This window comes from Rattus rattus, chromosome 8 (assembly GCF_011064425.1).
Source record: "Rattus rattus isolate New Zealand chromosome 8, Rrattus_CSIRO_v1, whole genome shotgun sequence".
NCBI lineage: Eukaryota > Metazoa > Chordata > Mammalia > Rodentia > Muridae > Rattus > Rattus rattus.
In genome coordinates, this window is record NC_046161.1 from 80598046 (window position 1) to 80623612 (window position 25567).

The following is a 25567-nucleotide window of genomic DNA, read 5'->3' on the forward strand; positions in this document are numbered from 1 at the left end:
TTCCCCTACACTGGGGAAATAAGCCTTCTACAGGACCAAGGCTTCTCCTGTTTTTGTTGGACAGTGCCATCCTGTGCTACATGTGTGGCTGGAGCCATGGGTCCATCCATGTGTACTCATTGGTTGGTGGTTTAGTCCCTTGGAGCTCTGAGGGGTCTGGTTGGTTGATATCGTTGTTCTTCCTATGGTGTTGCAAACCCCTTCAGTCTTTTCTCTAACTCCTCCATTAGGGTCCCTTGTTCAGTCCAATGGTTAGCTGCAAGCATCCTCATCTGTATCAATAGGGCTCTGGCAGAGCCTCTCAGGAGACACCCATATCAGGCTCCTGTCAGCAAGCATCAGCCTTATTATATCTTATACTCAAGGTTCTCCTGCCTCATCATCCCCAGTGCTAGGATTATAAGCCATGTGTTGCCAGATCCAACTTAAAGTAGCTCTGTGTCTTTATATATAGAAATTACTGGTGTTGGTATTTAGTGGACAGTTTTTACATACATCCTCATTTGACTTCCCAGCTGCAAAAGAAAAGGTTTTGCCATCTTATCACCAAGAGCTCTCTGTCTTGCACAGGCACAGCACAGTAAATAAAGGGCAGAACCTGTACACTAGCCAGGTCCTGTACTCAGGGTCCAGCTTCCCTCCCGTGTCTAGGTCAACCCGTCATTTCTGTGCTCAAGTGCTGAGTCTGGGGATCCTCAGCTTTATGGGAATCTTTTTGTTTGTCCCAGACCATTCTCACAGAACATGTCTTACTTGTTCATAACAAACCACCTCCCTTGTGTTTTGCAGAAGAATCCAGAGGAGGACGGCTCGGCGAGGACACTGGGCTGGGAACCAGGGCACTTGCTGCTCACCCTCTGCACCATGCGCAACATGGAGCAGCTTCTGCCTTTCTTCAACGTCCTCAGCCAAGTCTTCAACAGCAAAGTCACAAGCCGCTGTGGAGGACACTCAGGGAGCCCCATCCTCTACTCAAACTCCTTCCCAAGCAAGGACATGAAACTGGAGAATCACAAAGCATTTTCCAGCAAAGCCAGGCAAAAAATTGAAGAGATGATAGAAAAGGACTTTCTGGAAGGAGTCATAAAGACTTGACCACCACCAGTGGTCCCCAGAGCCTAAGCGGAAATGTAATACTTAAAACTGCTGAGTTGTACAGTTTTTTTCTTTTATATATATATGTGTATATGTAACAAAACATTATTCCGGTTGTATTTAATTTAAATATTTGTAAATAAGAGCTTATGTCTGAATGTGGCCTGATCAAGTTTAAATATATAGGTGGCTCATACGGATGATGGTGTGCCTACAAGGTCTATATCTGCATATATAGTCCATTGTTTCACTGTCTTGGGTTGTCTTAAACCTGCAAAATACACACCATGTTTTCTTTTTTCCTGCTTGGTTTCAAGCCTCATTTAATTAAGTTGTTTTTCTTCTTTCTGTGGCTAATAATGTCCTAGTATCACAATGGTCACTTCATTGTGAGAGATTTCATGTATTAGACAGAGCTGTATCCCTTCCCTGAGCACTAAGGAGTGAGTAGCTGAAGCCTGGACCACACACTCCAGTGGGCACAGCACAGCCCTCTTGTCAGTGCACGGAAGGATGGGCCACCTGCCAGCTCTGATGCCGAGAAGCAGCAAACAAGGCATTTCTTCCTCACAGTAAGGTCTGCATGGGAAATCGGATCATACAAAATCTCCCTATGTGGACCAGGCACGTCAGTGCTGCAAGACATCTTGGTGAGGTGAGCAATCGCGAAGGTGCTGCCACGAGTTAGTTGGTAATAAAGTTTAATTCCCAATACCCTGTAAAATTAATGACACTTGAGCTATTAAAACATAATACAGATTAAAATCAGGGTAAGCTTCATTCCCATGTCTAAGATTTAGAGCTTCTAAACATTTTTTTCCTGGTAGCATTTAAAAACCATCTAGAAATAATCCATTAGCATGCATTTGTCATGTCACGATTACAAATGCCTTAGTGCTTTAGTATTATAAAGTGTTATAAAAACATTTCAGAAGTCCATTTCCACAGAATATAAAATTCATCTTCAGAAAGGTGGTTGTGGTCTTTCTCCAATGCCTCCGGCCAGCTGAAACACCGCCAAGCTCACCTCATAGGCAAGCATATCTGCACTTTCCTGCAAATCACAGTAAGATTAGGGGAGAGGCACAGTGCCTGTTCTAGATCCTTCCTGACTGTTTCCAGCTTTTAGTAATAAGTTCTAAAGCCCATAATTAAATAGAAAGTGGGTTGGGTACTTCTAAATGCAATTTTCAGTTTCTAGTTTATAAAATTATTCTAACTTAAAACCAAGCCTCCATAATTAATTCTTAGAAGTAACTGTTGATGTTTCTCCACATTCACCCAAAGGGCAAATGAAAAAATGGCAGAAAATACAGGTACAGAGTAAGAATAGGAATATCCTCTAAAGAAAGTTTTGAAAAGTCCTGAAAGAGAAGCCAGCATTACCAGTTGGTTTGGAAATACTAAAACTTCCACAAACTACAGATTTAAAGGGGGGAAAGAATATATTAGAATTAGCATGTGTCAAACTAAACTAAGGATTATCACTTATCCCTGCACAGCCAGAACACACCCTCAGAATCTGCAATAAAGATCATTGTCTGGGAACAAATTAAGGGGGTGTAAACTTGGTAACCATGTACTCTGACTATTTAGCCTCTCACTGTGTTCACACTCACTTCAATCTTCATTCCCTGAAGGACTGTATTCACAGATGTCAAAGGAAAGCCATGGTGAGAGCCAAACATGGAGTGTTGGCTCCTTCCCTGTGTTCCTCATCCCCAACTCTTACTTGTGAGGTGGCTTCTGCATAGACTCGGACAACATCCTCAGTACCAGACGGCCGTACAAAAGCTCGGGCAAGCGTGTACTTCTTCACCAGGTCATTGATTGCCTCCTGGAGTCCTGGTGGAGTGACTGCTTGTCTCTCAGCATCTGTGGTGCTAATAACTCTTCTGTCCGCAACCTGCGCACAAACACATCATGTGTTACTATGTCAGACTCACTTTCTAAAGCTTACCCTGTTCAACAGTCTGCCACAGAGGAACAGTCTGCCACAGAGGAACAGGCGGGCACTTCAGGTTACCGTGTGCAGCAGTGAACCCCCAGAGCAGGTGAGGCAAAACTCACCATAATAAAATGTCCTGTTTTGTTTGTAGTTTTTCAAGACAGTTTCTATCCCTGACTGTCCTGGAACTTGTTCTGCAGACCAGGCTAGTTCTGAACTCAGAGATCACCTGTCTCTGCCTCCTGAGTGCTGGGATTAAAGCATGCACCACCATCACGGGTGCCAAGCAGCTTTAAACATCTACATAACTCTTCAAAGAAAAATTCTTAGGGGTTGGGGATTAGCTCAGTGGTAGAGCACTTGCCTAGCAAGTGCAAGGCCCTGGGTTCGGTCCCCAGCTCTGAAAAAAAGAAAAAAGAAAAAAAAAAAAAAAAGAAAGGAAAAATTCTTCAGTATGCAAAAAATTACCTTTAGCCAAAGAGAACATTTCCACAAACTAGCTCAGGGCTACCATTAAAATAATGGCCAGTAACTACTGTCTGGCCCCAGGACTGATCAGATAACTTCCATTCCTTGTAAGAAGCAGCAAGCTATTATTATAAGAGAGCTGTGGTGGAATCTCCTAAATATGGGGAAAGCAAATACTCAGCAGTCATTTCTCTCTGAGGTGTGGCTTTACTATTTCTAATCTCTCATCCAATTCTACTGAAGAATGTGTAGACTGATACAAATTAAATATGGGCTCATCTGAAATGCGTTTAGAGAATTCTCTCCCTTAGAGTCTTCTAGCAGATACAGATTCTGCTGCTCACACTAGCTCCTCTCAGTTTTGCTTCAAAATAGCATGTGCTTGGATGTGAAAAAATGAATAGGAAAACAGAAACCTGCTTAAGCTGGTTACATAGTTTTTGTGACTTTGTTTAAATTTGTTCACATTTTTAAGTGATGCATATTCACACATAATCCCTCCCGTTCTATAAAGTGGGAATATAGAATAACTTATTTTTTAAAGTGCGAGGCAAACAGTTGTTATAAGGCCTTACTTCCTAACTAGAAAGTACATATAACGAAACCTAACCCACTCAGGAAACACTTGGCATGGGGAGACTGGAAGAACGGCTACATTCAGCAAGGTGGTTTCACACTCTCTTCACCTTAACTTTGAGTTGTCTGTTAGGAAGATCGGCATAAATAGCATCCCACTGCTGTACAGACAGCCCCTTCAGAGCCAGGATGGCCTCAATCACCAGCATGTCAGAAATAGCATCTCCAGCTGCCTGCAAGATTGGGGAGCAAAGCATAGGACAGTCTTAAGTAAATCCCATGGGAACACATCCCCCTGGAAAATCAAGCTGGGCATCATCAGCCAGAGAGCAATAAATAACATAAACACCAAGGTGATACACAGAACTGTGGAAGATAACAAGGACAGGTATCCAAGTCGTGTGAAACATACAGACTGGGTAAAGGGTCAGTCCTGACATCCTATGACTCAAATACTTCAAGTAGATCTCTTGATGGCACTAGGAGGGAGAACGAGCTGTGGTTCAAGATACACTTGAAGTTAGAGCCAGACTTAGCTTGTGTTTCATCTGTGAGACAGAGATGATAACCCAGCTTCCCATTACTGCAGTGATTATAAAGCAAGGTGGATGAGATGGCCAGTCCAAACCAGGCACTCATTCCACTGTCTCTCTGGACTTGGGACATTGCTCTTCCACTGACTCATAAATGTATCTTGCTCAAACATGTAAATATTAAAGAATTTTCCAAAGGTCGTCTTTGAAAACTTAGCCACACACAAAATATATAACTCAGTAACTACTAAGTATACTTGAACTTTCAACATTTTCTTAGTAAAATATCAAGAAAAGGAGGCATATAAAAATGTTCCATTTCTAGTGTAAGTCTCAACTGTGGACAACACTGTTGGAAATAAACCACCAAGCCAGGACCTTTCCGCTTTTTAGACAATTCTTTGTTCGTGTCTTAATGTTAACTCCTCGCCAGCCACCTCAGCAGCTCTGACCTGGTTGAATAAGTCGATGAAGCTCGCAAGCATCCTGGCAGCTTTCCCCTTTTCATCTTCTAGCTCCTGGGCGAGTCTCCTTATCCTCACCTCAACCACCTCACTGAACAGAGCCTGCGGTGGAAGCATATGAAGTCAGTCCAGGTCGCCTTCACTCCTAGAGAATCTGGAGACACTGAATTAATAATAATGTTACCTTTATGTTCGCCATCAATATTAAGATCAAATCAGAGCATAAAGGGTATTACTAAGGAGACAGTTTACGGATTAGATGAAAACAGATGTGCTCACTGTGTTCTCCACTCCCATCTTGAACCATGCAGCACACAGTGTCAGATACCTACCACCATATACACTGTTTTGAAATGCCACAACCATCCTTTTATAACCCTAGAAAGGCCAGTACTGACGTTAGCACGCACTGCTCAACCCTCTGAGAAAATAGACACTCCTTGGTAAAGTAAGATCGAGGGTGGCCTGCTGGGTTTTGTAAAGTTTTACTGAAAGACATATCCATTTTCTTTATAATGACTGAGGTTGAACAGATCCAACGGAGACCTTATGGACTTCCCTTTAAAGGCTGAAGTTATATTTTAGTTGCACTTTATAGAAGCAAATTCTCTTTCTCCTTATACGCCTGGCTTTTCCAAAAGCAAATTGCAAACAGTAAAGAGAATAGTTTAAACTACATTCAGATGTCTGATGTCTACCTCAAATCTATTCATGAAATGAAGACATTTTGAGATAAAATCTGAACCTTAAAAATCTAAAAAATAGTTATTATTAAAATAGTGACTTTTAGAGTATGTGAACTATATTAGACTTTTTTTTTTCAGAATAGTCCTCTACTAAGAAATGTTTATATACACTTTAAGCCCAATGAAACTTTTCATCATAGCTACTGAACTATTCTCTGTAAAAAGTGGGAATATTTTAAGGAGCTGAATTGTACATTATGAAATAATGTATTGTGTTGTTTTAAATGGTGTGTATGTGTCTATATGCATACATGTTGAGACCAGGATTGACCTCATGTTCATCAAGGACTGCTTTTTGATACAGGATCTTCCATTAGAAGGGCTCACTGATTACACTAGCTTGATTTGTCAGTGATCCCCGGGATGGTCTGTCTCTGCCTCTCCAGCACTTATCAAACTCTATACCTCATGTCCGGTTATCCAACTGAGCTCTCCCTAGCCCCTTTAAAGAACAAATTGATACATTCTTCATATAAGATCAATACAGTCTTAAAAAACATTTTACAGCATCAAAAAGTATACAACGATCATGTAGTTTACTCCTACATTAACTCTAGCATTAAGAAAAGTGCCAGCCAGGGCCAGTTGCCATCTTTAACAAAACTTACTGTGCCATGCCCATTCGCTTCAAAATAAACTCCAATGTCAAACTCTTGAGCCTTGTGATGCAAATGTTTGACACCGGTTTTAGTGCAATACACAGGTACCTACAACACAGTAAAGACAGACAATGGTTAAGCAAACACTTGTTATATCTATTATTCTAGAAATAAAGAACAAAATCTGGAGCCTCCCTCTGGTGCCAAAGACAATAAAGGTTTAAGACACCCACACCGACAATGACTACCAGAAGAGTGGCACCATCTGCTTTCAGAAGGCTGCCTTAGTTGCAGTATGAGGACAAAGGGGTCTGCTTTCCTTTTCTATGAAGGACTAGACAGTAAATATCCTATATTCTACAGGCCATGTGGTCTTCCACAAGCATAAGTGTGCAGAGGCAGCCACAGACCTCATGTAAACAAATGTGCAGGATTCCAATATGGTTCAATTCCAATAGAACTTTCATAAACAGTGGCAAGCTAGAGAGAGTCCACAGACTATTTCTTGCCAACTACTTATTGGCTTAGAAAGTTACGATAGGCCAGTGGGGAATGGGTGTGGTGCTACACACCTTTGATCCTACTCTGATCCCTGTGCTCACTCAGAGGACAACTACAGAGTGAGTTTCAAGACAACCAGGGCTATACAGAGGAAACCCTGTCTTGAAAAACGAAAATTAAAGGAACAACAAAAGGCCAGTTAGACTTTCAAGACTGGTCGTAGATAGTAATAAGTAACGCTGACTGGATCAGCAGCAGTAAACAGCCCAACAGATTTACAAAAAACTCACCAACAGAAACAAAACCACACGACAGGCCTCAAGTAAGGTCAGCATTTGTTGCTTGAGAAACCATAGGAAGGCAAAGGTCAAAAATACTTAATGCAAAAGGATTATGGGTTGAGAGGTAAACAGTTTCTGGTGTGTAAATACAATGTCCACATTAAAGAGTCCTGCGTTATGTTAATGGCATCCTGTCAGGGAGGGACAGTGGTGCTGGAATGGTACCAGAAGACCAAGTCTCGTGATGCCCTGGTCATCTGGTCATCACAGTGAAGACACTATAGAGTCACACCATGACACCAACACGTCACATTACTGCACTTCTCAGAATGTGTCCTAGGGTCAAGCACTAGCCCATGAAAAACCCTGGAGTGAAGCTGCTATAACTATGTACTTAGAGTAGGGCAGAAGCGAGCAGCCTTGGTGATGTTCTGACCATCTACTACGCTCTTAAACTACAGGAAATCCACATCAATCTTCATTTCTACTCCTTTAGAAGACTGACTGCAGTTGAGAACAGCCAGCCCAAGCATTCTTCGCAGTCCTTCTCCTGCTGTATTGAGTCACTTCTCTGCCCAGAGCCTGCCGGAATTCGAAGTGGTTTTCAAAAGGCTGGAAAAATTAGAGCCACTAGTGAGATGGAGAAAACCAAACGGCTTCCATCTTGTCCATGAACCCGACTCTGGGCAGCCAGTGTGGTCAGAGACTGGAAAAGCAAGTAGAAGCAAAGTCCCCATCAACCCAGAAAGGCTCGCCCTCCAAAGCGAAAGACATAGGTCTGTGAAGCACAACCACGGTGAGCACGCCAGGGTGCTCCAGGAAACATCCTCGCCTGCTCCCAGAGCCAAGCAGACACATCCCATCTCATACATACTGTCTACACAACGGGGTTACTGATAAAGAGTCTCTCAATACCCAAACTCTGCCAGGCTCATCTGAGCACAACCATACGTCAAGTAGGCCTTGAGGGGGGAAGCCTAGCCGAAGGAAGTCAGTCACTGGAGGACCCACTTTTCTACTTTCACTTCCTGAGTGACCCCATGTCTCCAGAGGGCTCACACTCCTCCTGCTACATCTTTCCCGCTGGGGGCTATATGCCTTCACACTGAGGCAGAAGATGCCCTTCCTTCCATAAGTTGCTTTCCAGGTCTTTGATCACAGCAATGAAAAGTATCTAGGTGCAATATTGCGATTGTGTTTGAAAGAGGAATCTTCAGGCCCTCAAGTATCCACGGGTTACAAATGCGACTCAATTAGCCTTCTAAAAGATCTGCACTCATTATAAGCACTTGGAGTGGACAGGTTTTTGATATTACAGCAAATGCTCCAAGGTGAAACCCTCCCTCCCTCTTGCACCAGACATGTCAGTCTTTGGATCCCAGTCACATTCACCTGGAGAGTGGCTCAGCTTGGTTCACTGATCACTTTGTAATAACATTATTCTCCCCAAAGAATCATCTTACCACACTATTCAGAAAAGACTCAAAACCAGATGATGGGATACCTTCATAACTTCTTCAAGGTACCTTGTGGAACTTCCATTTGCATATGCCGTCTGTACGACGCCGATATTCAGACTTTCTCCAATCTAGAAGGAAACAGTGATGCTTAACTCACAATCAAAGGCACGGGAGCCTCTGAGAGTTGTAAAGACACCAGAAGCAGCCAGTTTTGCCCTGGCTTGGTTTAAGGGGGAAAAAAAAATGGTATTCTAAATGGAATCATTTACTCCCAGAAAAAGTCTAAACTATCTGCAAGCACTGTTTTATTGTGGGTCCTCTTGAAGACAATCTGGGATCTCTGTAAATTATTAATAAACCTTTTCCTGATTATAATTTCCAACTACAGCTTTATACTAGTTTCAAGGAGATTTCCAAAAGAGGAAAAAAAAAATACATTACTAAACTTGTCACAATAACAATAATAATCATATCAGGTGTTATTTGTTCTAATTTTATACTTGACAGTAATGATGGAATTCTCAGTAATGCATGAGTCATCAGTATAAAGAAATCAAAAGGTCACAAAGCTCCATGATAAGGCCAAGCCAGCATAAAGCAAAGACGCATGCATACAATCACGTAGAACATTCTCTGTACTGCAGTGAAAGCCAATGTCTCATGTTGGCATGGCTGCCACCACCGCTTGTTTTTGTTTCAGGCCTCGAGTCTCGGGAACTCCCATACGGTGGTGCTCGGACACTCAGATGCTCCCCAGCCAGCCAGAGTGTCGCCCAGCCCCACCTCACCTCCAACAGTAGCTCTTTAAGGAAGCTGCTGATGAGCGTCGCTATCTTGTCTCCGTCTATGAGATGAAAGCGGCCAGCTGCATCGCAGTAGTAATACACGATCCTGTCTGCATCCCCGTCAAAGGAGCAGCATCTGTCACCCGGCTTCATTGCCATTCCTAGCACACAGGAGGATTTAAAGCGCCCTTCAGACTAAGAAATGAGAAAGCTCACTACATAAACACTTAACTATGTTTTCAATACAGCAGATCAAAATATTATATGCTACAGTACAGTACATCCACTATTTCAAGAGATGTTTTAAAAGATCCCTTCCAAATAACAAACCAAGGTTTCCAGTTTTAAATACCGATGTGCACTTGACCTTACTGGTACTCTTTTTAAAGACAAACCTCACTAGGTAGCCCAGGCTGGCCTCCCAACTCAATAGCCACCTGCCTCTGAGTGTTAGAATAAAACGTGCATGCCGCTTGCCAAGCTACTGGCACTTTTTTGCAGTCAAATTCTTGCAAGGCAAACTAAAAAACAAAAATGGCACTCGCATGCATGCTGAAATATGCTATTCTACTAAGATAAAATTTTATTAACCAGTTGGTTTGGCTAGGCGAGTTTCCCATAAAATTTTTTGAAAGTCATGGAGATTTCTAAACATTACTTAGAACCATGTTGTCCCTTGCATATGAAAAATAAAAATCAGAACTAGCTAAGTTATAAGCTCTGATTTAATTCTTTATTTTGCTTTTTGAATCAGGGTTTCTCTGTGTAGCCTTGGCTGTCCTGGAACTTGCTCTATTTACCAGGCTGGCCTCCAACTCAGAGATCTGCCTGCCTCTGCCTCCTGACTGCTGGGATTAAAGGCGTGGGCCAGCACCACCCAGCTCCTTTAATTCGAATAGACATGTTTTATCTGCTTATCCTAACAGGAATGAGAAATGCTAGTAAATAGGACCATAGTTTATAACTTCTGTGAGCTCGCTGAGGATTTGCATACACTCACTGAAACTTCAACTGTTCTGTCAGTTATCAGAAAATCTTGCGGTCCCTTAGCAGTGCCCGACAGCAGCGGAGACACAAAGACAACAGGAAGCAACTGGGTGACTAAGAAGATCCTGTTAGCCTGGCTGCCTGCAGGTCCAAACACAGCCTGTTGTGGAGAGGGCATGGGTCTCGCCACACAGAGAAAGGCACAGAAGTAGAGACCTCAACAATCAGACAAACAGGTGAAAGTCTAGAACTGAAGGGCAAGTAAAGTAATATCAAAACAAGCACTATACTGGAAAGGTGGCATAAATTAAAATACTTAATGCCTACCACAGAGAGGCACAACAGCCCCCACAAGTGAGGCAAATGCAGGACAGCCGTAGAGTGGGGCAGCTGATCTGTAATGTGTGGGGATAGCAGGTTGATGGTGTAGGGAAAGAAATCAGTCATTCAACAGTGAAGTAAAAAATGCAACTGAACACGGGCTCTGCGGCCCAAACAATCCACCTGCCATCCAGGCCAGGTTAACAGAGAGCATCCTGGAGTCTAACGGGGCGTCCACTGCCTCACTACAGGTGAACCCACAATGCTCTTCTCCTGATCTTCCCGTGAGGGAATCAGTGAGTCCGTTAATGATCTCCAAGCAGCCTTCCACTCCCTTTCTAGGAGTCTAGTGCAGACAGCATGAACAGTAAGCTACGTCCTACTGCTGCCTTCCGATCAGGAATTCTCAGTGTGCTCCCTGGACGTGAGCCACCGGCAAAGCCTGGAGAGAATAGGAATTTGCACCCCAACGCAGCCCACCCTGGACAGACAGACAGGCGGCCATCTGTGTGCTGACAAGGAAGGCGCTTGATCCTGACAGATCTCAATTTTGAGAGCTGTCACCCTAAAGTGCTGTTTTCTGCCTGTCCTTTCAGCAGGACATGATCTGAATGGCACTCATGAGCGGGCAGAGCTCTGAGGATCCAGAGGTGGCAGCCAGGACGAGTGGCGTGACTCTCCGCTCACAGGCAGCTTCCGTGAGCTGGCTCCCCGGCGCTCTGGGGCCGGTCAGACGCCGCTGCTATGACCGTGACATACCCTGCGGGGGCTTCTGCTGACTTTTCACGAAGTCAGCACCGCACAGGTGGTTGAGCCGCCCTTCAGTCCCGTCATTAAACAGCAGAACCGACAGTCCCTGGCGGAAGTAGTGCTCCATTTCCTTTAGCTTCAAGGCCCCTATGCCGTTGGCACAGTCAACCTTAAGCGATCTGCTTCCGTCTCCACTGCAGGAAGCCTTTAGCAGGAAAAAAGACATAGGAAGGAAAACATCACGTCACCAAGGTGCATGCACGTACACATGAAGAGGTCTTGTTATTCCCACGTCCTGAACAACACAGCAGTAGTGTCCCGGAATGAACAGCTCACAGAAAGGCAGCGGAACCTCGACGCAGTAGGGCCCACTGCGTCTGTAACAGCCATTTAACTGTGCGCACACAGTGGCTGACCACACTAGCCATGCTCTTCAAGGACAGGATGGCACCAGGCACGTTTGGGGCTTTAGGGATTTTGTGGTTGTTTTATAATTTTCAGTCTTTCAACAACACCCACACCAAAACTGAGTTCTAGGAGAACCAGTCAGTGGATCACACCTGCAGGTCTCCAGGGTTAACAAGTCGGTCAACCTAAAACAAAGTCCTCGCTGCTGCCGGTATTTTCTCAAGCCAGTGGCATCTACATTATAATCAGGTTATAAAAACAGGAAAAGACATCATGAGTTTCCCCAGGATACACTCACCAGTAAACACAGAGCAGAGCCTGTGCTCTCAGAGAGAAGGATCTAGTGATCCTTGGCATTTGGGGGAAGAAGTGGTAACCTGTGTAAATTGGGCTGTTGGCCAACCGAATTCCTTCATTCACCTGTAGGAATTCTAATCACAATGGGGAAATGTCTCACCTGTTTCGTGAGTTCTACGAAAGCCCTGGAGAGTTTCTGGCAGTAGCCTTCTATGGTGGCCTGTCCATAGCGGCCCCCGGAATTCCGGCAATACACCATGTAGTGTAGCTGAGGTGTGGTCAAGAGGCCATAATCTGCCACACAGACAAAAGGCATTCATTCCACTGGCTCACTTCTCATGAACAAAAGCAGCTCACATAAATTCATACCATAAGAATGTTAGCCCCAACCACCCCCACCACCACCCCAGAAAAAGGTGCCAGGACTCAGGCCTTAATAGACTGAGGACTGTCAGGTAAACAAGCCTAAAGGGTGGGTTTCTGTTTACTACTAAAGCAGATAGCCTGAGGGGGAAGAGTTTGCCAGGAACCTCCATTAATCCCCTAGAACCTGCCTAAACCTTCCCACAAAGGTCAATTGCCTGGGGGTCAGGCATCAGCCGATCTCCACCCTATGGTCTGTAATACAAAACCCAACAGCTCTTCCACCATTTTGCTCTTATTTCTGTCCCCACCCCCATCAATCCCAACCTCTACCCCATCCCAATAGACCTCTCTTTCTACCCACAAGTTTGGTGGTTCAATAATCTGAACCATGGCTTATACCAGAATCTCAGAAAACAAAAATAGTCACTGAAACTGTGATAGCTAACATGTTTTATTTTTAATTACTTATAATTTTTAATTATAATTAATAAAATAATTAATTAATTATTTTAATTATGGTTGAGAAATCTATAAAGCAAAAATCCCTCTAACTTGTTAGTTCCACTTCCCCAAGGACAAATAACTTCCCAGAGTGCTAAGGGCTGTTCCTTAATTGCCTGGTCTTATCCAATTGTAATGAAAATGTTGCTCTTGTAACATAACAAACAGTTCTGTACACAACCTCGCTTGTCCCACTTCGTGAAGGCAGGAAGTCCGTAGCTTTGTGGGTTTTGCCTTTATAAACCCCTGACTAATGTACTTGGGAGCTACACCTTGGGAATTCCAAATCACAGGTGTAGACCTGGTGCTAGTACATGAATAAAGCTTCTTCTTCTTCTTCTTAGACATGGTCAGGCTGATGAATCTCTGAACGACCCCAGGCCCATAACATATCATAAGGACATGTCCCCTACCTACCTGATCAACCTAGAAACCTCAAAGTTCTTTTTCATAGCTCTAGCCTTAACCAAATCCTGAAATCCTTTCAATTCAAGAACCAAGCAGAGTGCCCAGAGACTAACCACCATCCAAAGAGTACACATAGACAGACCCATGGCTCTAGCTGCATATGTAGCAGAGGATGGCCTTGTTAGGCACCAATGGAAGGAGAAGCCCTTGGTCCTGCCAAGGCTCGATGCCCCAGTGTAGGGGAATGTCAGGGGGGAAAGGCAGGAAGGGATGGGTGGGGGGGTAGGTGGGGGAACATCCTCATAGAAGAAGGGGGAGGGGTGATGGGAGAGGGGATTTATGGATGGGAAACCAGGAAAGGGAATAACATTTGAAATGTAAATAAATCTCTAAAAATAAAAATAAAAAAGTGTCAGGATTTCCCACTGCTTGTGTCTCTACTCATTCTTATACAGAGCTTACTGTGTATACCAGAGTGGTCTCCTGGTCTCTTTTCCTATCCATTTCCTCCTCTACACAACAGCAAGCGGAGGCTTGTGATGGTTTGTATAGGCTTGGCCCAGGGAGTGGACCATTAGGAGGTGGGGCCTTGTTGGAGTAGGTAGGACCTTGTTGGATTAGGTGTGTCACTGTGGGGATGGGCTAGACCCTTGTCCTAGCTGCCTAGAATCGAGTCTTCCCCTAGCAGGCTTCAGATGGAAATGCAGAACTCTCGGCTCTGCTACACCATGCCTGGATGCTGCCATGCTCCCATCTTGATAACTGACTGAACCTCTGGACCTGTAAATGTTGTCCTTAGAAGACTTGCCTTGGTCATGGTGTCTGTTCACAGCAGTAAAACCTTACCTAAGACAAGGCTTAAAGTAAACATGGCCGTTTCTCTTGTGTATAAAATCCCTTAATTAGGCTCTGCTTACTCTTGGGACACAGCAACTGGAGGAGGCTGAGGGGTGGGGCTGCAGAGCTCTAAGGCCGTGGTCCTCAACCTTCCTATTACTGTGACCCTTTAATACAGCTAGCTCCTTATGTTGTGCTGACCCCAACCATAAAATTACTTCGTTACTATTTCATAACTGAAGTTGTGGTACTATTGTAAATCATAATTATCTGTGTTTTCCATGGTCTTAGACGACTCTTGTGAAAAGGTCACTTGATACCCCCCCCCGCCCCGTCCACCTGTCCCCCCACCCCTACAAAAGGTTTCAACCACAGACTGAGAAACCCTGATCTAGAGGATCCAGCAATCAAAATTCGGGTTGGTATAGGAGACAGAATCATGGACATAAACAGACTGACCAGACGAGCAGTCAGAGGCAGCAAGCTGAGGGGACACACAGCTCAAATCACACCAGGATGTGCAACCATTTCTGAAATGTGCCTAAGCATGCGTCTGCTCCAGTTGGCATAAGCATACTTCTACTGGGCAGGAAGGCGATGAGCATCCTCGGCACTGACAATAATCAAAATATCCATAACCTCTGGAAAATGTTGTCAATGCTCCATGCCCTAGAGTCAACTATGCAGCCAAGACTGAGCTCTCTGTAAAATCAATAAGCACACTCCTCTAATTAGTATTTAAATGTGCTTTCATCCTGAAACACTGTTAAGATTGTATGTGTAAATAAGAATTGTCACATGAAGAAAAGATTTAATACGCTCTGTCTCGTGGGGAAATTTGTAATACTTTGAAAGTTAGTTTTTCTAAGAATTAATTTCTTAATTCTTATTGTTTTGTTACTTCCCAATTTTATGTGTTACTTTTGAAATTTAAAAACAATTTCTTAATGATTAACTTAAAACTACATACCATGGAATTGACCTCCTAAAACAGTCACGCCGTCTATTACAGACTGGGAAAGTTTCTCGCTGCTGGGCCTGTGAAAGGAAAAAAATAAAGCAGATTTTAGCAAACAGGAAAGCGAATGGAGAAGACGCGTGCTAAGAATTTCAAGGTAATCACATGTTCATTGTACCTGAAAGCCATCAACTTACAATATGTCTATAGGTGCCTTTGCATAGGTGATGTCTTAGAAAATTCTGGCTTTTAAGTTTACAAACTACATGCAAAGAGTCAGTCAGATATGATGTGCAGACCTCCAATTGAAGCTAACACAGGAGGACCACTAGGTTCATGACCTACTTCCAGTATAGAATTCAAGGCCAGCCTGGGTAAATTTGTGAGAATGTATCAGAATTAAAATGGGGATTAGGACTATATAGCTAAGTAGAAGTGTGTTTTCCTAGCATACGCAAGGCCCTGAGTTTAATACCCAGTAGTGGGGGAAAAAAGGGAGGGGGGGTAATAAAAGAGGGCTTGGAGAGATGGCTCTTGAGGAGGATCTGAGTTCAATTCCCAGCATAGGCAGTTCACAACTGCCTGTAAATCTAGCTCAAAGAAATCTGATAAAACACCTGACCTTCTCTAGCAAACCCACGTCCACACAAACACGTAGGCGCACACACACATAGGTAAGCAATAATAAGAATATCTGGAAAGAGAGAAAGGATGGAAAGGCTAGAACTTGCACCTAGTTTGACTGTAGCAGCCTGCATCTTAGGAAGTAATAGCAAACAATCAATACTGAAAGCACACAGTGCAGGCATACGGGAGTCTTAGAACTCTTGAGTGCACAGAACCTAGTTTCCCTCCTATAAAATCAGAGCAAATTACTCATCTGCCTGAAAAGCAAGCAAATCATTATACAATCACAGGTAAGAGCCGACCTCAGCAATGGGTAATAAATGACTCAAGGACATAATCACTTAGTTCTTCTGCCTGTGGACCTAATGAGTGTGGTTTCTGCAAAACCTCTGGTAATAGACACGGGGTAGAAACCAAGTCCCAGCTACACGGAGAATAAGAAGATGCATCCTTTGAAGGTGACTTGGATGAAGCCAGGGTCTGCATAAAAGAGAAAACTATTGTTTCAGGGTCTAAGTTTAACCCAGCATCACAAAAAGAAGTAGGCTTTCGTAAAGCAAAAGGTGCCGCGCATGGCAAACACACAGACAATAACATTGTTTCCAGTGAATTCCAGAATGGAGAAATGACCGAACAGCTGAACCAGCAACAGATTACAAACAAAATCTCCATGTGTGGCTCATTCAAAACAACTACGTACTCTGGCTCTGCAGAGGGGGAGCGAGCCTACAGTGCCACACTCACTAATGCGTCCACCATGTGAGCACACGGCTATTCTACACAGATTATTTCAGGAAAAACTCACAAAAATGCCGATTTGTCACCAACACACTCGAGGATATGGAAGCTCCCAAAGACTACAAAACCTGCTCACATTGTGTGAACGTTAAGACTTCGGGGCCTCCAAACCCAAACTTAGCCTCCTCGTGCCACTTCAAAAGGAAAACAGAGCGGCGAGGCCTGGGCCTCTCTTAATCCTGCCTTCCCACTGATATGATCCTTCCGGGATGTGTGCGCTTGCGCAGACAACTCTGCTCGTCACCTGGTGTCTCTGCCAACAACTATGAAGGCAGTCTGCTGCGGATCCACGGCTTCTGTCTCCACGATGGCAGCCAGCACCTTGGGCAGGTCCTGCTCCTCGGCACTGGCCAGACGGGTGGCATGCTCTTCCCAGGAAGGGGCCAACATTTCCCCCAGAGGATCGATCAATTTCACGCCGTTGTCTTCCTTAAAAGAGAGACAAACCTTAAGGGAGCACGCAGTGGAGTGAGTAGAAAGAACTTTTGCTGTCATTCAGCTGATGGCTGAGAACTGCCCTGGGTACCAGCTGGCACCGGCAACGCCAAGTCTCCATGCAATTACCTCCTCGGTTCCTTGTGATGCTATCTATCCTTACTGATAATGTCCCCCTCCAAACTTGGAAGGACATTCTGTTATTGCTCTAATCTGGATACTCTCCAAGAAAATAGCCTCATCCCATTCCCTCCACACCCAGCTCAGTCTTAAGCTAGACGGCAGCAACAAGAGTTATTTCAAACCCGAAGGCACATACTCCCACCATTTAATGTGGACTTTGAGCCCGTGATGGTGGCACATGACTTTGATCCCGGCGCTTGGGAGGTAGAAGCAGGAGGATCTTTGTGAATTGGAGGCCAGCCTGGGTCTGCAGAGCAAGTTTCAGAACAACCAGGGTTATACAGAGAAACCTAGTCTCGAAGAGAAAGATGATGAGAAAGAGGAAGAGAAAGAGAGAGGGAGGGAGAGACGGACGGACGGAGGGACAGAGGGATGGAGGGAGGGAGGGAAAAGAATGTGTGTGGACTTTGGTTCAAGGTTCTCAGACACTATAGCTTAACCATCTTGTTACCTCAGGGTTGTGTGAGGCCGTAACCATGACTCCAATGGTAGATCTTGTCTGCTTTGACCTCAGGACAGCTAGCAACCCCATTCGAAACATGATATGATCGAGATGTTGGGCATTTGTCCGGAATCCAGCAGTCCCATACTGAAGAATGAGCCCCTGAGGCTTGGCATGGAATGCCGAGCGCTTAGAAACAGCCTCCAGATCCATGTCTACAAAAATAAGAACTATAATGAAGGAATTCTTACCAACTGCCAACCCAACTAGGCACATTTGTCTCACTGGGACCCTCTCCAAGAACTATGTTTGGGAGGGCAAAGAAGAGAAAAGAGGTCCATGAGTTAGAATTACTTAGAAGCTCCTGCTGAAACTGCACTCCAGGACAGATTCTGGAGAGACACCAGCTTTCCACTCCTCTCCCACTTTGCCTCCACGATGAACTTTCTTAAAATAAAAGTCACCACATCTATGGTCAGAGACTCCTAGAAGGTCAACGATCATCTTATCTTACAAAAGGGTCAACTCTGGTGTCGGCCTCAGTTAATATTATAAAGTCTGTGTGTGGCCAGTGAAAGACAGAGGCTGAAGGTCAGATGCACAAATCTGTGTGGCTCTTTTGCTATTCCTTCCAAGCTGGAAAGAAACAGTCCTAAAGGAAAAGCAAAGTGCTGTCATTTCCTCTGGTCTGAGACCTCCCAGGTCAGCTAGGACATCTCACAGAACTCTCCAGTCTTCATAAAAGACAGTCATGGCAGCCTTCTAAAGTGATGTCTAAAACAACTAACATCTGTGATGCTGCTTTGGACCTGTCACTTAAAAATAAATGAGTCCCCCTAACACCGTGGGATACCTCCAATTCAACTCGGGGTTTTCTACTTCAGCCAGCACTGTACTTGCAGAGCCACAAAATGCACTTCCTGGGTCAGCTCTATCCTAGTTTGCCCAGAGAGGAAATGCTGTCTCTCCCCTACCAGCCACACCTCCTAGCTTTATTACCCTTTCTTGCTTCAATACAGAAAACTACAAGAAATGTTGGGAAATGTTTGCTTTTGTCCAGTTGGTAAAATCAATCATTCCCAAGTTAATTTTGATCTCTCCAAAGTTATCAAACTTTTGTTCACAAGGACGAATATATTTTTGTAAAAAACTGTCCAGTTAGTAATGTATCCCGATTATTCATAAGGGCGTCAACCACTCCTATGAAATCCAGAACTCTCTCAAAGAAAAATAAGTCATACAACAAGAGCATGCTTCCACCTTTAATGCATTTGGAGTTTTAGAACTAATTTCAATTAGGTATGGGAATGCTTATTAAAGGTCCCAACAGTGCCCGCTTCTTTCATTCAAACTGCCACATTCTTCGTGATGCATCCTTGCTCCCAGCTCCTGATTACTCGCGGCTCTCCGCACTACATCGTGAGGACAGCAGGCACCTGGGCCGCGCCGAGAAGATCCGGCAGTCATCCCCAGCCTCAGCTGCCAAGGAATCCCCACCCACAGCGGCCCAGCGTTCCCCACGCCCGCTCACCTAGATCTGGAGCAAGAACGTTCTCTCCACAGGCGAGATGCGGCCGCGCAGTGTGCACCAAACCAGCTCACTCAGATCTCGCAGACGTGGCCGAGCCTGGCTTCCGGGCCGACGCCCCGCCCCCACCAATCACGGCTGGGAAGGTCCGCTGGCCCCGCCCCTGCACCACCAGGCCCCGCCCCGGCCAATCGCGGCGAGTTGGTTTCTGTGACCACGCCCCCATGCGCCAGGCCCCGCCCCCTAGCCGTCCGCGCGCTGCTCGCGCCCGCGGAACTGTGGCTGCGGTTCGGAGCGGGTTCGGGGACTGCTTGGCTTGAGTGAGCTGAAAGGGTGAGGCCGCGGCGGCTGAGGCGGGCCGAGGGTTAGCTACTGGGTTGGACAACTGCGCCTTTCAGCCTGGGCCTCAGGGTCCCGGGGTCTCTAAAGAACGGGAGCGTTGACGTCCCTCCCACCACTGTGGTCATCCCCCAGCCCAGCCCCTGGAAGGGGAGGGCAGCGCCATCCCTGTGGGTCTTACCCAATTAGCCCTACGTATCATTTTATTAAGTGGAAATGGCTGAGACCCTCCCCCAGTCCCTGACTCTGCCGTGGCGTCTCTATGCACCTGAGCGAAATGCTGCACCCCCACTGCGGTCCGGGAAGGCTGTCCTCGGAGGGGGCTGCGGATGGGGGCTGGCGGCGGGGATGACCTAGAGCCCTCCCCTCTGCGCTGCAGGCATCCTTCCTAGCTGCAGCCGACCCCTGCTTTTCCCAGGATTGAGGTTGACCGGGAATACAAGTGTTTGCAACCACCGGCCACGAAATGTGTCACCCGAGCACCTGTTGAAAGCACAGACTCCAGAATGGCCGGGTGGTGGGGAGGAGAGACTAGGAATCTGGGTTTTGACAGTCATTTTAAAGAATGGTGTGCATACTAGATTTGGGGGCTGAGAATAGAAACCTAAACAGTTTAAATGTCTGGAGGTGTGCCCCTAGCTCTCTACAAACAACGGGAGTGCCTCCTAGAAAAGGAACCTTGGGAAAATTTCCTGGACACCAGCCATCATTTACAACTCCACGGTTTCTGGGCCTTTCCCAGGTTTCCAAGCCGGTTAATTTGGAGACATGACAGCATCGATAAAAGAAAGCCTTCAGCTTCAGCTGCTGGAGATGGAAATGCTGTTTTCAATGTTTCCTAACCAAGGAGAAGTAAAACTCGAAGATGTAAACGCCCTAACAAACATAAAGAGGTACCTGGACGGCACTAGGGAGGCGCTCCCACCCAACATCGAATTTGTGATTACGCTCCAAATTGAGGAGCCCAAGGTGGGTGCTTTTATTTGTGTCTCCTAAGAGTTTCTTTCTAGGTGCCTATTGTGTTTTGTTTTTAACGTGTATGGGGGTTTCCCCCTCATGTATGTGCATGCAGTGCCCTTGGAGGTCAGGACTACATGTGGGTACCTGGAATTGAACCTAGGTCCCCTGGAAGAGCAGCCAGGGCTCTTTCATGGCAGAGCCTTCTCCAGCCCCAGGTACCCACTTGTTAAGTGGGAAACCCAGTGCATGAGCCTCCAGTCCAGGAAACAAATGGACAGTTTCAAACCAGTATCCCAGTACTTGTTTGGAAGGAAAGTGTACCAAACACAAGAAGGTCCATAAATTCTCTTGACTACCTTAGCCTCACATGAAGACACATGCCTTTTTAACGTGAAAAGATCTTACAGTCTTATATTGTCATTCTGTCCCCTCAACCAGTTTCTTACCAACCCAACTGTTAGACTATGGCTTCTATATACACCATGACTGTAACAAACAGGCTCTTGTGAAGTTAATGAATGTTTAGGATTTTCTCCATTTCACTGGCACTGACTGGGCAGAGTGACTGCACATACAAAATCTAAATGTTAAATATAAACTTCCCTCCACCGTCTGGTTCCCTTAACCCTAGCTCGTAACATTAGCAGAGCATAGGCACCGTGGACTGGACATTTGAGAAGACTGTCTTAGTCTCCCCTGTGCATCCGTTAGTTGTCCCTCTCTCAGACCATTTTATCTCCTTGATTACACACTTCAATGGGCCCGTGAACTTCTTCTACAATAAATACTGCCTCTCTCAAGTCCAAATGAAATTCTTGCTATGTGTGGGCATTGTTTAATGCTCATCTCCCTCGATAGGCTCTAGTCTAAGACAGAAATCGCATGTGACTTCATCACTTCCTGCTCCACCAGGACACCTAGCACGCGTAGTTGGTCAGTAGCGGGCACTTGATGGTCTCCAGGACCGTTCCTATCATAATCATGCGGTTGCTGTGTGGTTTCTCGGTATCTAAATCTGTGTGGTTTTTATTTTAAGGTGACAATTGATTTGCAAGTAACCATGCCGCACAGCTATCCATACGTGGCTTTGCAGCTGTTTGGACGGTCACCTGAGCTTGACAGACAACAGCAGCTTCTTCTCAATCAAGGTCTCAGTGCCTATCTTGGGACTTTCGATCCGGGTGAGCTGTGCGTGTGTGCAGCAATCCAGTGGCTGCAGGACAACAGTGCATCGTACTTCCTCAACCGGAAGCTGTCGGATGAGCCGTCCGTACAGCCCAAGCCGGTCAAGAACACATTCCTCCGAATGTGGATCTACAGCCACCACATATATCAGCAGGACCTACGGAAAAAGATTCTGGAAGTGGGGAAAAGGTTAGATGTGACCGGATTCTGCATGACAGGAAAGCCTGGTATAATCTGTGTGGAGGGCTTCAAGGATCACTGTGAAGAATTCTGGCACACAATCAGATACCCCAATTGGAAACACATTTCCTGCAAGCACGCAGAAACTGTGGAGACAGAGGGGGACGGTGAGGACCTGCGTCTCTTCCATTCGTTTGAAGAATTACTCCTTGAGGCCCATGGTGACTACGGGTTGCGGAATGATTATCATATGAACCTGGGCCAATTCCTAGAGTTTCTCAGAAAACACAAAAGCGAGCATGTTTTTCAGATATTATTTGGAATTGAAAGCAAAAGTTCAGAGTCGTAGAGCTCTATTAAGATGTCTACGCTTGTAACCGCTTTAAGTATTTACGTTCCTGAGACCAAAATGAAAAGGCTAGTGACTCTATAGAATTCTGGGTGGAAATCCTAGCTCTAGAATTTTCTGACTGCTAATGCTAATAGGCCTTTTAACTTTCTACCAGTGTAACTGTGATGTTGTTTCCAGGTTGCTGTGTAAAGTCACACTTGAATACCATTTCATTGTAAATTAATAAAATGATATATTTAACCAGAGCAACTTGTCTCAACAAGTTCAAAGCGAGGCTGGGGGCGTGGCTCAGAAGTTAAGAGCATGGGCTGCTCTTTCAGAGGACTCCCACAGCAGCTCACGGCCATCTGTAACTCTAGTTCCAGTGAAATCGATGCCCTCTTCTGGGCTCCCCAGGAACCAGGCTTGTAAGTAGTACATAGACAGATGCAGGAAAACACCCACACCCACACACACTCACACACACCCCCAACCCCACCCCCCACACACTAAATAAACGAATAGAGCAAGTCCCGACCCCCACACTGATGTCAAATACCAGACTGCAGATACAATCCATAAACTTACCACATCTCAGTTTCGTGACACTGGCACATCCGTAACATACCAGCTCATCATTGGTAATGAAGTCTACACAACAGATAGAAGCTCAGCATAAAGAGTGCCTGCTTACTACACTTCATACTGCAAAACCCCCATTTGAAGTGGTTTAGTAAAACTAGATTCTAACAGCAACAGCAGATTGCAGTAAAGTCTCAGGAGTTGCCCACACTCCTGCACATACAGATTAACACAGTTGTCTCTCTCGTTAGAGAAAAGGCATGAAGGGCGTGAGATCTCTGCTCTTCTTACTCTACCATTTAGTTAAAAACACCTCTGGTAATAGTAGCAATATTCTTAGTTTAGTCTGACCCATGAAGAAAGCATGGCTTTGTTCTACCCCCACAGTTCTTAGCTATAAGACATCCCCTGGTGTGTTCCAACTGCTTCCCATGTATCCTGTGCACCTAAGCATAGCAAGAGAGAGCTGAGGCTCACTGAAGAGGGCACACACGAAAACCTGTGGGGGAAATCAAACTACATTTCAGTGATGTCAGTGCTGTCAAAGACTAAAGTCCCACCAGCCCTTTTCAAAATGAGAGCTCAGTAATTTTAAAAACTGGTAAGGGGCTGGAGAGATAGCTTGGTGATCAAGTGTTCTTCCAGAAGACCTAGGTTCAGTTCCTACTACCCATATAGAGGCTCACAACTGTCTGTAACTCCAATTCCAGGGTATCTGATGCCCATTTTGGCCTCCAAGGGCACACGTGTGGTGCATACATGCAGAGCAAACACTCATATACTTAAGAAATTGTGAAGACCCTTAGCTTTTGCCAATCATTTTGTTGCTAAGAACCTAGAGTAAGAATTTCAGGACATCTCCTATGTACCAGGGCACCTTCCTTCTCTCTGGTCTCAACCATCACGCCCCTTCTCTGAGGAGAATTGCATTCTCCGGCTAGGTCTCAGGAGGATGACTTGGTCTCTGCAAGATGCCAAACTCTGCAGGCAGGACTTGATGGCACACAGAGGAAGGAATAACCCGGCCCCCATGAAACATCACTGGTTGCCAACATTGTATTCATTGAGAACCTTGCAAGAGCTCCTGATGAGCCAGTACCGTCCCGCCTGCAGGACAGGATGGAAACACGTGACCTTGGTTAGGGAGAGGACCCATGGCCTCCTCAGATGATGGTGTGCCCATGAGGCTGTGGCGCTGACCCCATTGTGTAGCTCAGCATGAATCTTCCCAGGGCACAAGTCAGTCTCTGAAAGCTCTGGATGTAGCCTGTCTGGAAAGACATTTGCTCCCCCACTCCTGCTTCAATCCCTTTTTATGCCAATGGAACTCACACTGGGGTCTCCACACCTCATCTACATACCAGGAAAGGAACAAGACTTTACACCCCCAAATAACTCTCCATGTTTGCCAAGACTGAAAACTACAGCATACAAATCACCTTCATATATATCTCCTTCAACTACCAATATTAAGCAGGCATTCATAATTGTTAGCCCCTATTTAACTCCATTAGCCCTTTGGTCTTTGAAATGAAACTATGTGCTGTATACAGTTAATCCATGGAGGAGTTTCCTATAATTGTTAGCAAAAATGGCTTCTGAGATATAGACAGCTTAAGGGCTAAACTAGGGAACAAAACTGAAGCATTGCATAATCGAATGAACAGAATACGAAGTCTATGAACTCATGACTGCCCCTGGAATTATTTCTAAGTATTTTTCAAAATTCTGCTTTAATATGTCCAGTACTAGCACTGAGCAGGACTTTTAGGTGTATTACCAATAGATAGTTGTTAAAGAGGTTCGGATTTTTAAAGCAAATGCTTGCATGTGTGTGCATATGCGTACCTTCATGCATGCATACATGCGTATGATTTCACTCAAAGCTTGTGTTTGCCCATCCCCAAAAAGAACACAAACCAGCCTTCCCAGTGCATGCATGGCTTTGGGGGAGGACCCCTTCTTCTGCATGGGTAGGAGGAAGTAAGTGGAATCAACCAGACCCAGGTAGAGGTGTTCTTGAGTTCTGGCTACCAGGAGCAACCTGATCCCCTGAATGCCCAGCTCCTTAGCACTTCCTCTAGGCTTCTAACCAACTTCCTTGGCTTATGAAGGTGTGTGGACCTGCCTGCCATTAAGGGAACGAGCTGAGGGGGAGCACAGAGTTGGACAAAAGCCAAAAAACTGATGATCTCAGGAGGCTTTGTAACTCTTAACTGTACTGGGGACTAGAAGCTAACGGTTTCTTTTTCTCTTTACCTCTGTGCTTTAATTTTACTTTCTATCTCTCTGTGCTTTGTTAAACTTTATAATTCTCTGTTTATTTAACACTGGAGACTCAATTCTTACTGTTCTGTGCTTAAACGATGAAAACTTAACTTTTTATGCTTAAATAAGCTCTGAGAAAACTATCTCTTATGATCTATGCTTAAATAAGCACTAAGATCTGGTGATTAACACGTACTGTTTAGCTTCAGTGAATTAAGTAAAAGGGTTTATTGCTAGAGCTCCTTTCTCTGGCAAGTCAGTGAGGAGCCCCTCATTGGCGAGGCAAGAGATTTGGAATTCATTCACTCTTTTTGAACCAGAGAGAAAAGAAAGGAAACATACAGTCAACATACACAATAGGTAAAATGAAAAACAGCTACACCACTTTCTTTTATTGCTTTCTGTTGTTGTAAAAATATA

General features: G+C 45.1%; 3 protein-coding genes across 3 annotated transcripts in view; 2 read left to right on the forward strand and 1 right to left on the reverse strand.

The window, feature by feature from the left end:
* Nucleotides 1–1395, forward strand: part of Dop1a (DOP1 leucine zipper like protein A) — a 101455-nt gene extending 100060 nt beyond the window's left edge. Inside the window, exon 40 of the mRNA XM_032909682.1 lies at nt 790–1395. Within this exon, the coding sequence (XP_032765573.1) occupies nt 790–1095 (306 nt within the window). The 3' untranslated portion in view covers nt 1096–1395. The remainder of the gene's footprint in view (nt 1–789) is intronic.
* Nucleotides 1155–19415, reverse strand: Pgm3 (phosphoglucomutase 3). The gene is made up of 13 exons (XM_032909683.1): nt 19306–19415; nt 17784–17989; nt 16959–17143; nt 15302–15369; nt 12380–12513; nt 11524–11719; nt 9460–9617; nt 8716–8799; nt 6439–6537; nt 5073–5186; nt 4198–4320; nt 2828–3001; nt 1155–2149 (listed from the first exon to the last, which is right to left on the reverse strand). The coding sequence occupies exons 2-13, from the start codon at nt 17985–17987 to the stop codon at nt 2060–2062; spliced, it is 1629 nt and encodes a 542-aa protein (XP_032765574.1). The 5' UTR covers nt 17988–17989; nt 19306–19415; the 3' UTR covers nt 1155–2059.
* Nucleotides 19416–20019: 604 nt separating this feature from the next.
* Rwdd2a (RWD domain containing 2A) lies at nt 20020–22563 on the forward strand. Its single transcript, XM_032911169.1, has 2 exons — nt 20020–20610; nt 21638–22563. The coding sequence occupies exons 1-2, from the start codon at nt 20410–20412 to the stop codon at nt 22313–22315; spliced, it is 879 nt and encodes a 292-aa protein (XP_032767060.1). The 5' UTR covers nt 20020–20409; the 3' UTR covers nt 22316–22563.
* Nucleotides 22564–25567: the final 3004 nt, after the last annotated feature.

Bases quoted from the DNA above. Each gene is read 5' to 3' on its own strand.
- Pgm3 (XM_032909683.1), bottom strand. From the start codon at position 17,987: ATGGATCTGGAGGCTGTTTCTAAGCGCTCGGCATTCCATGCCAAGCCT. The intron at 17,144-17,783 runs GTAACAAGATGG...CTCTCTTTTAAG, and splicing joins CGGCCTCACACAACCCTGAG to GAAGACAACGGCGTGAAATT. The intron at 9,618-11,523 runs GTATGTCACGGT...CCTGTGTGCTAG, and splicing joins TCAGCAGAAGCCCCCGCAGG to GAATGGCAATGAAGCCGGGT.
- Rwdd2a (XM_032911169.1), top strand. From the start codon at position 20,410: ATGACAGCATCGATAAAAGAAAGCCTTCAGCTTCAGCTGCTGGAGATG. The intron at 20,611-21,637 runs GTGGGTGCTTTT...TTTTATTTTAAG, and splicing joins TCCAAATTGAGGAGCCCAAG to GTGACAATTGATTTGCAAGT.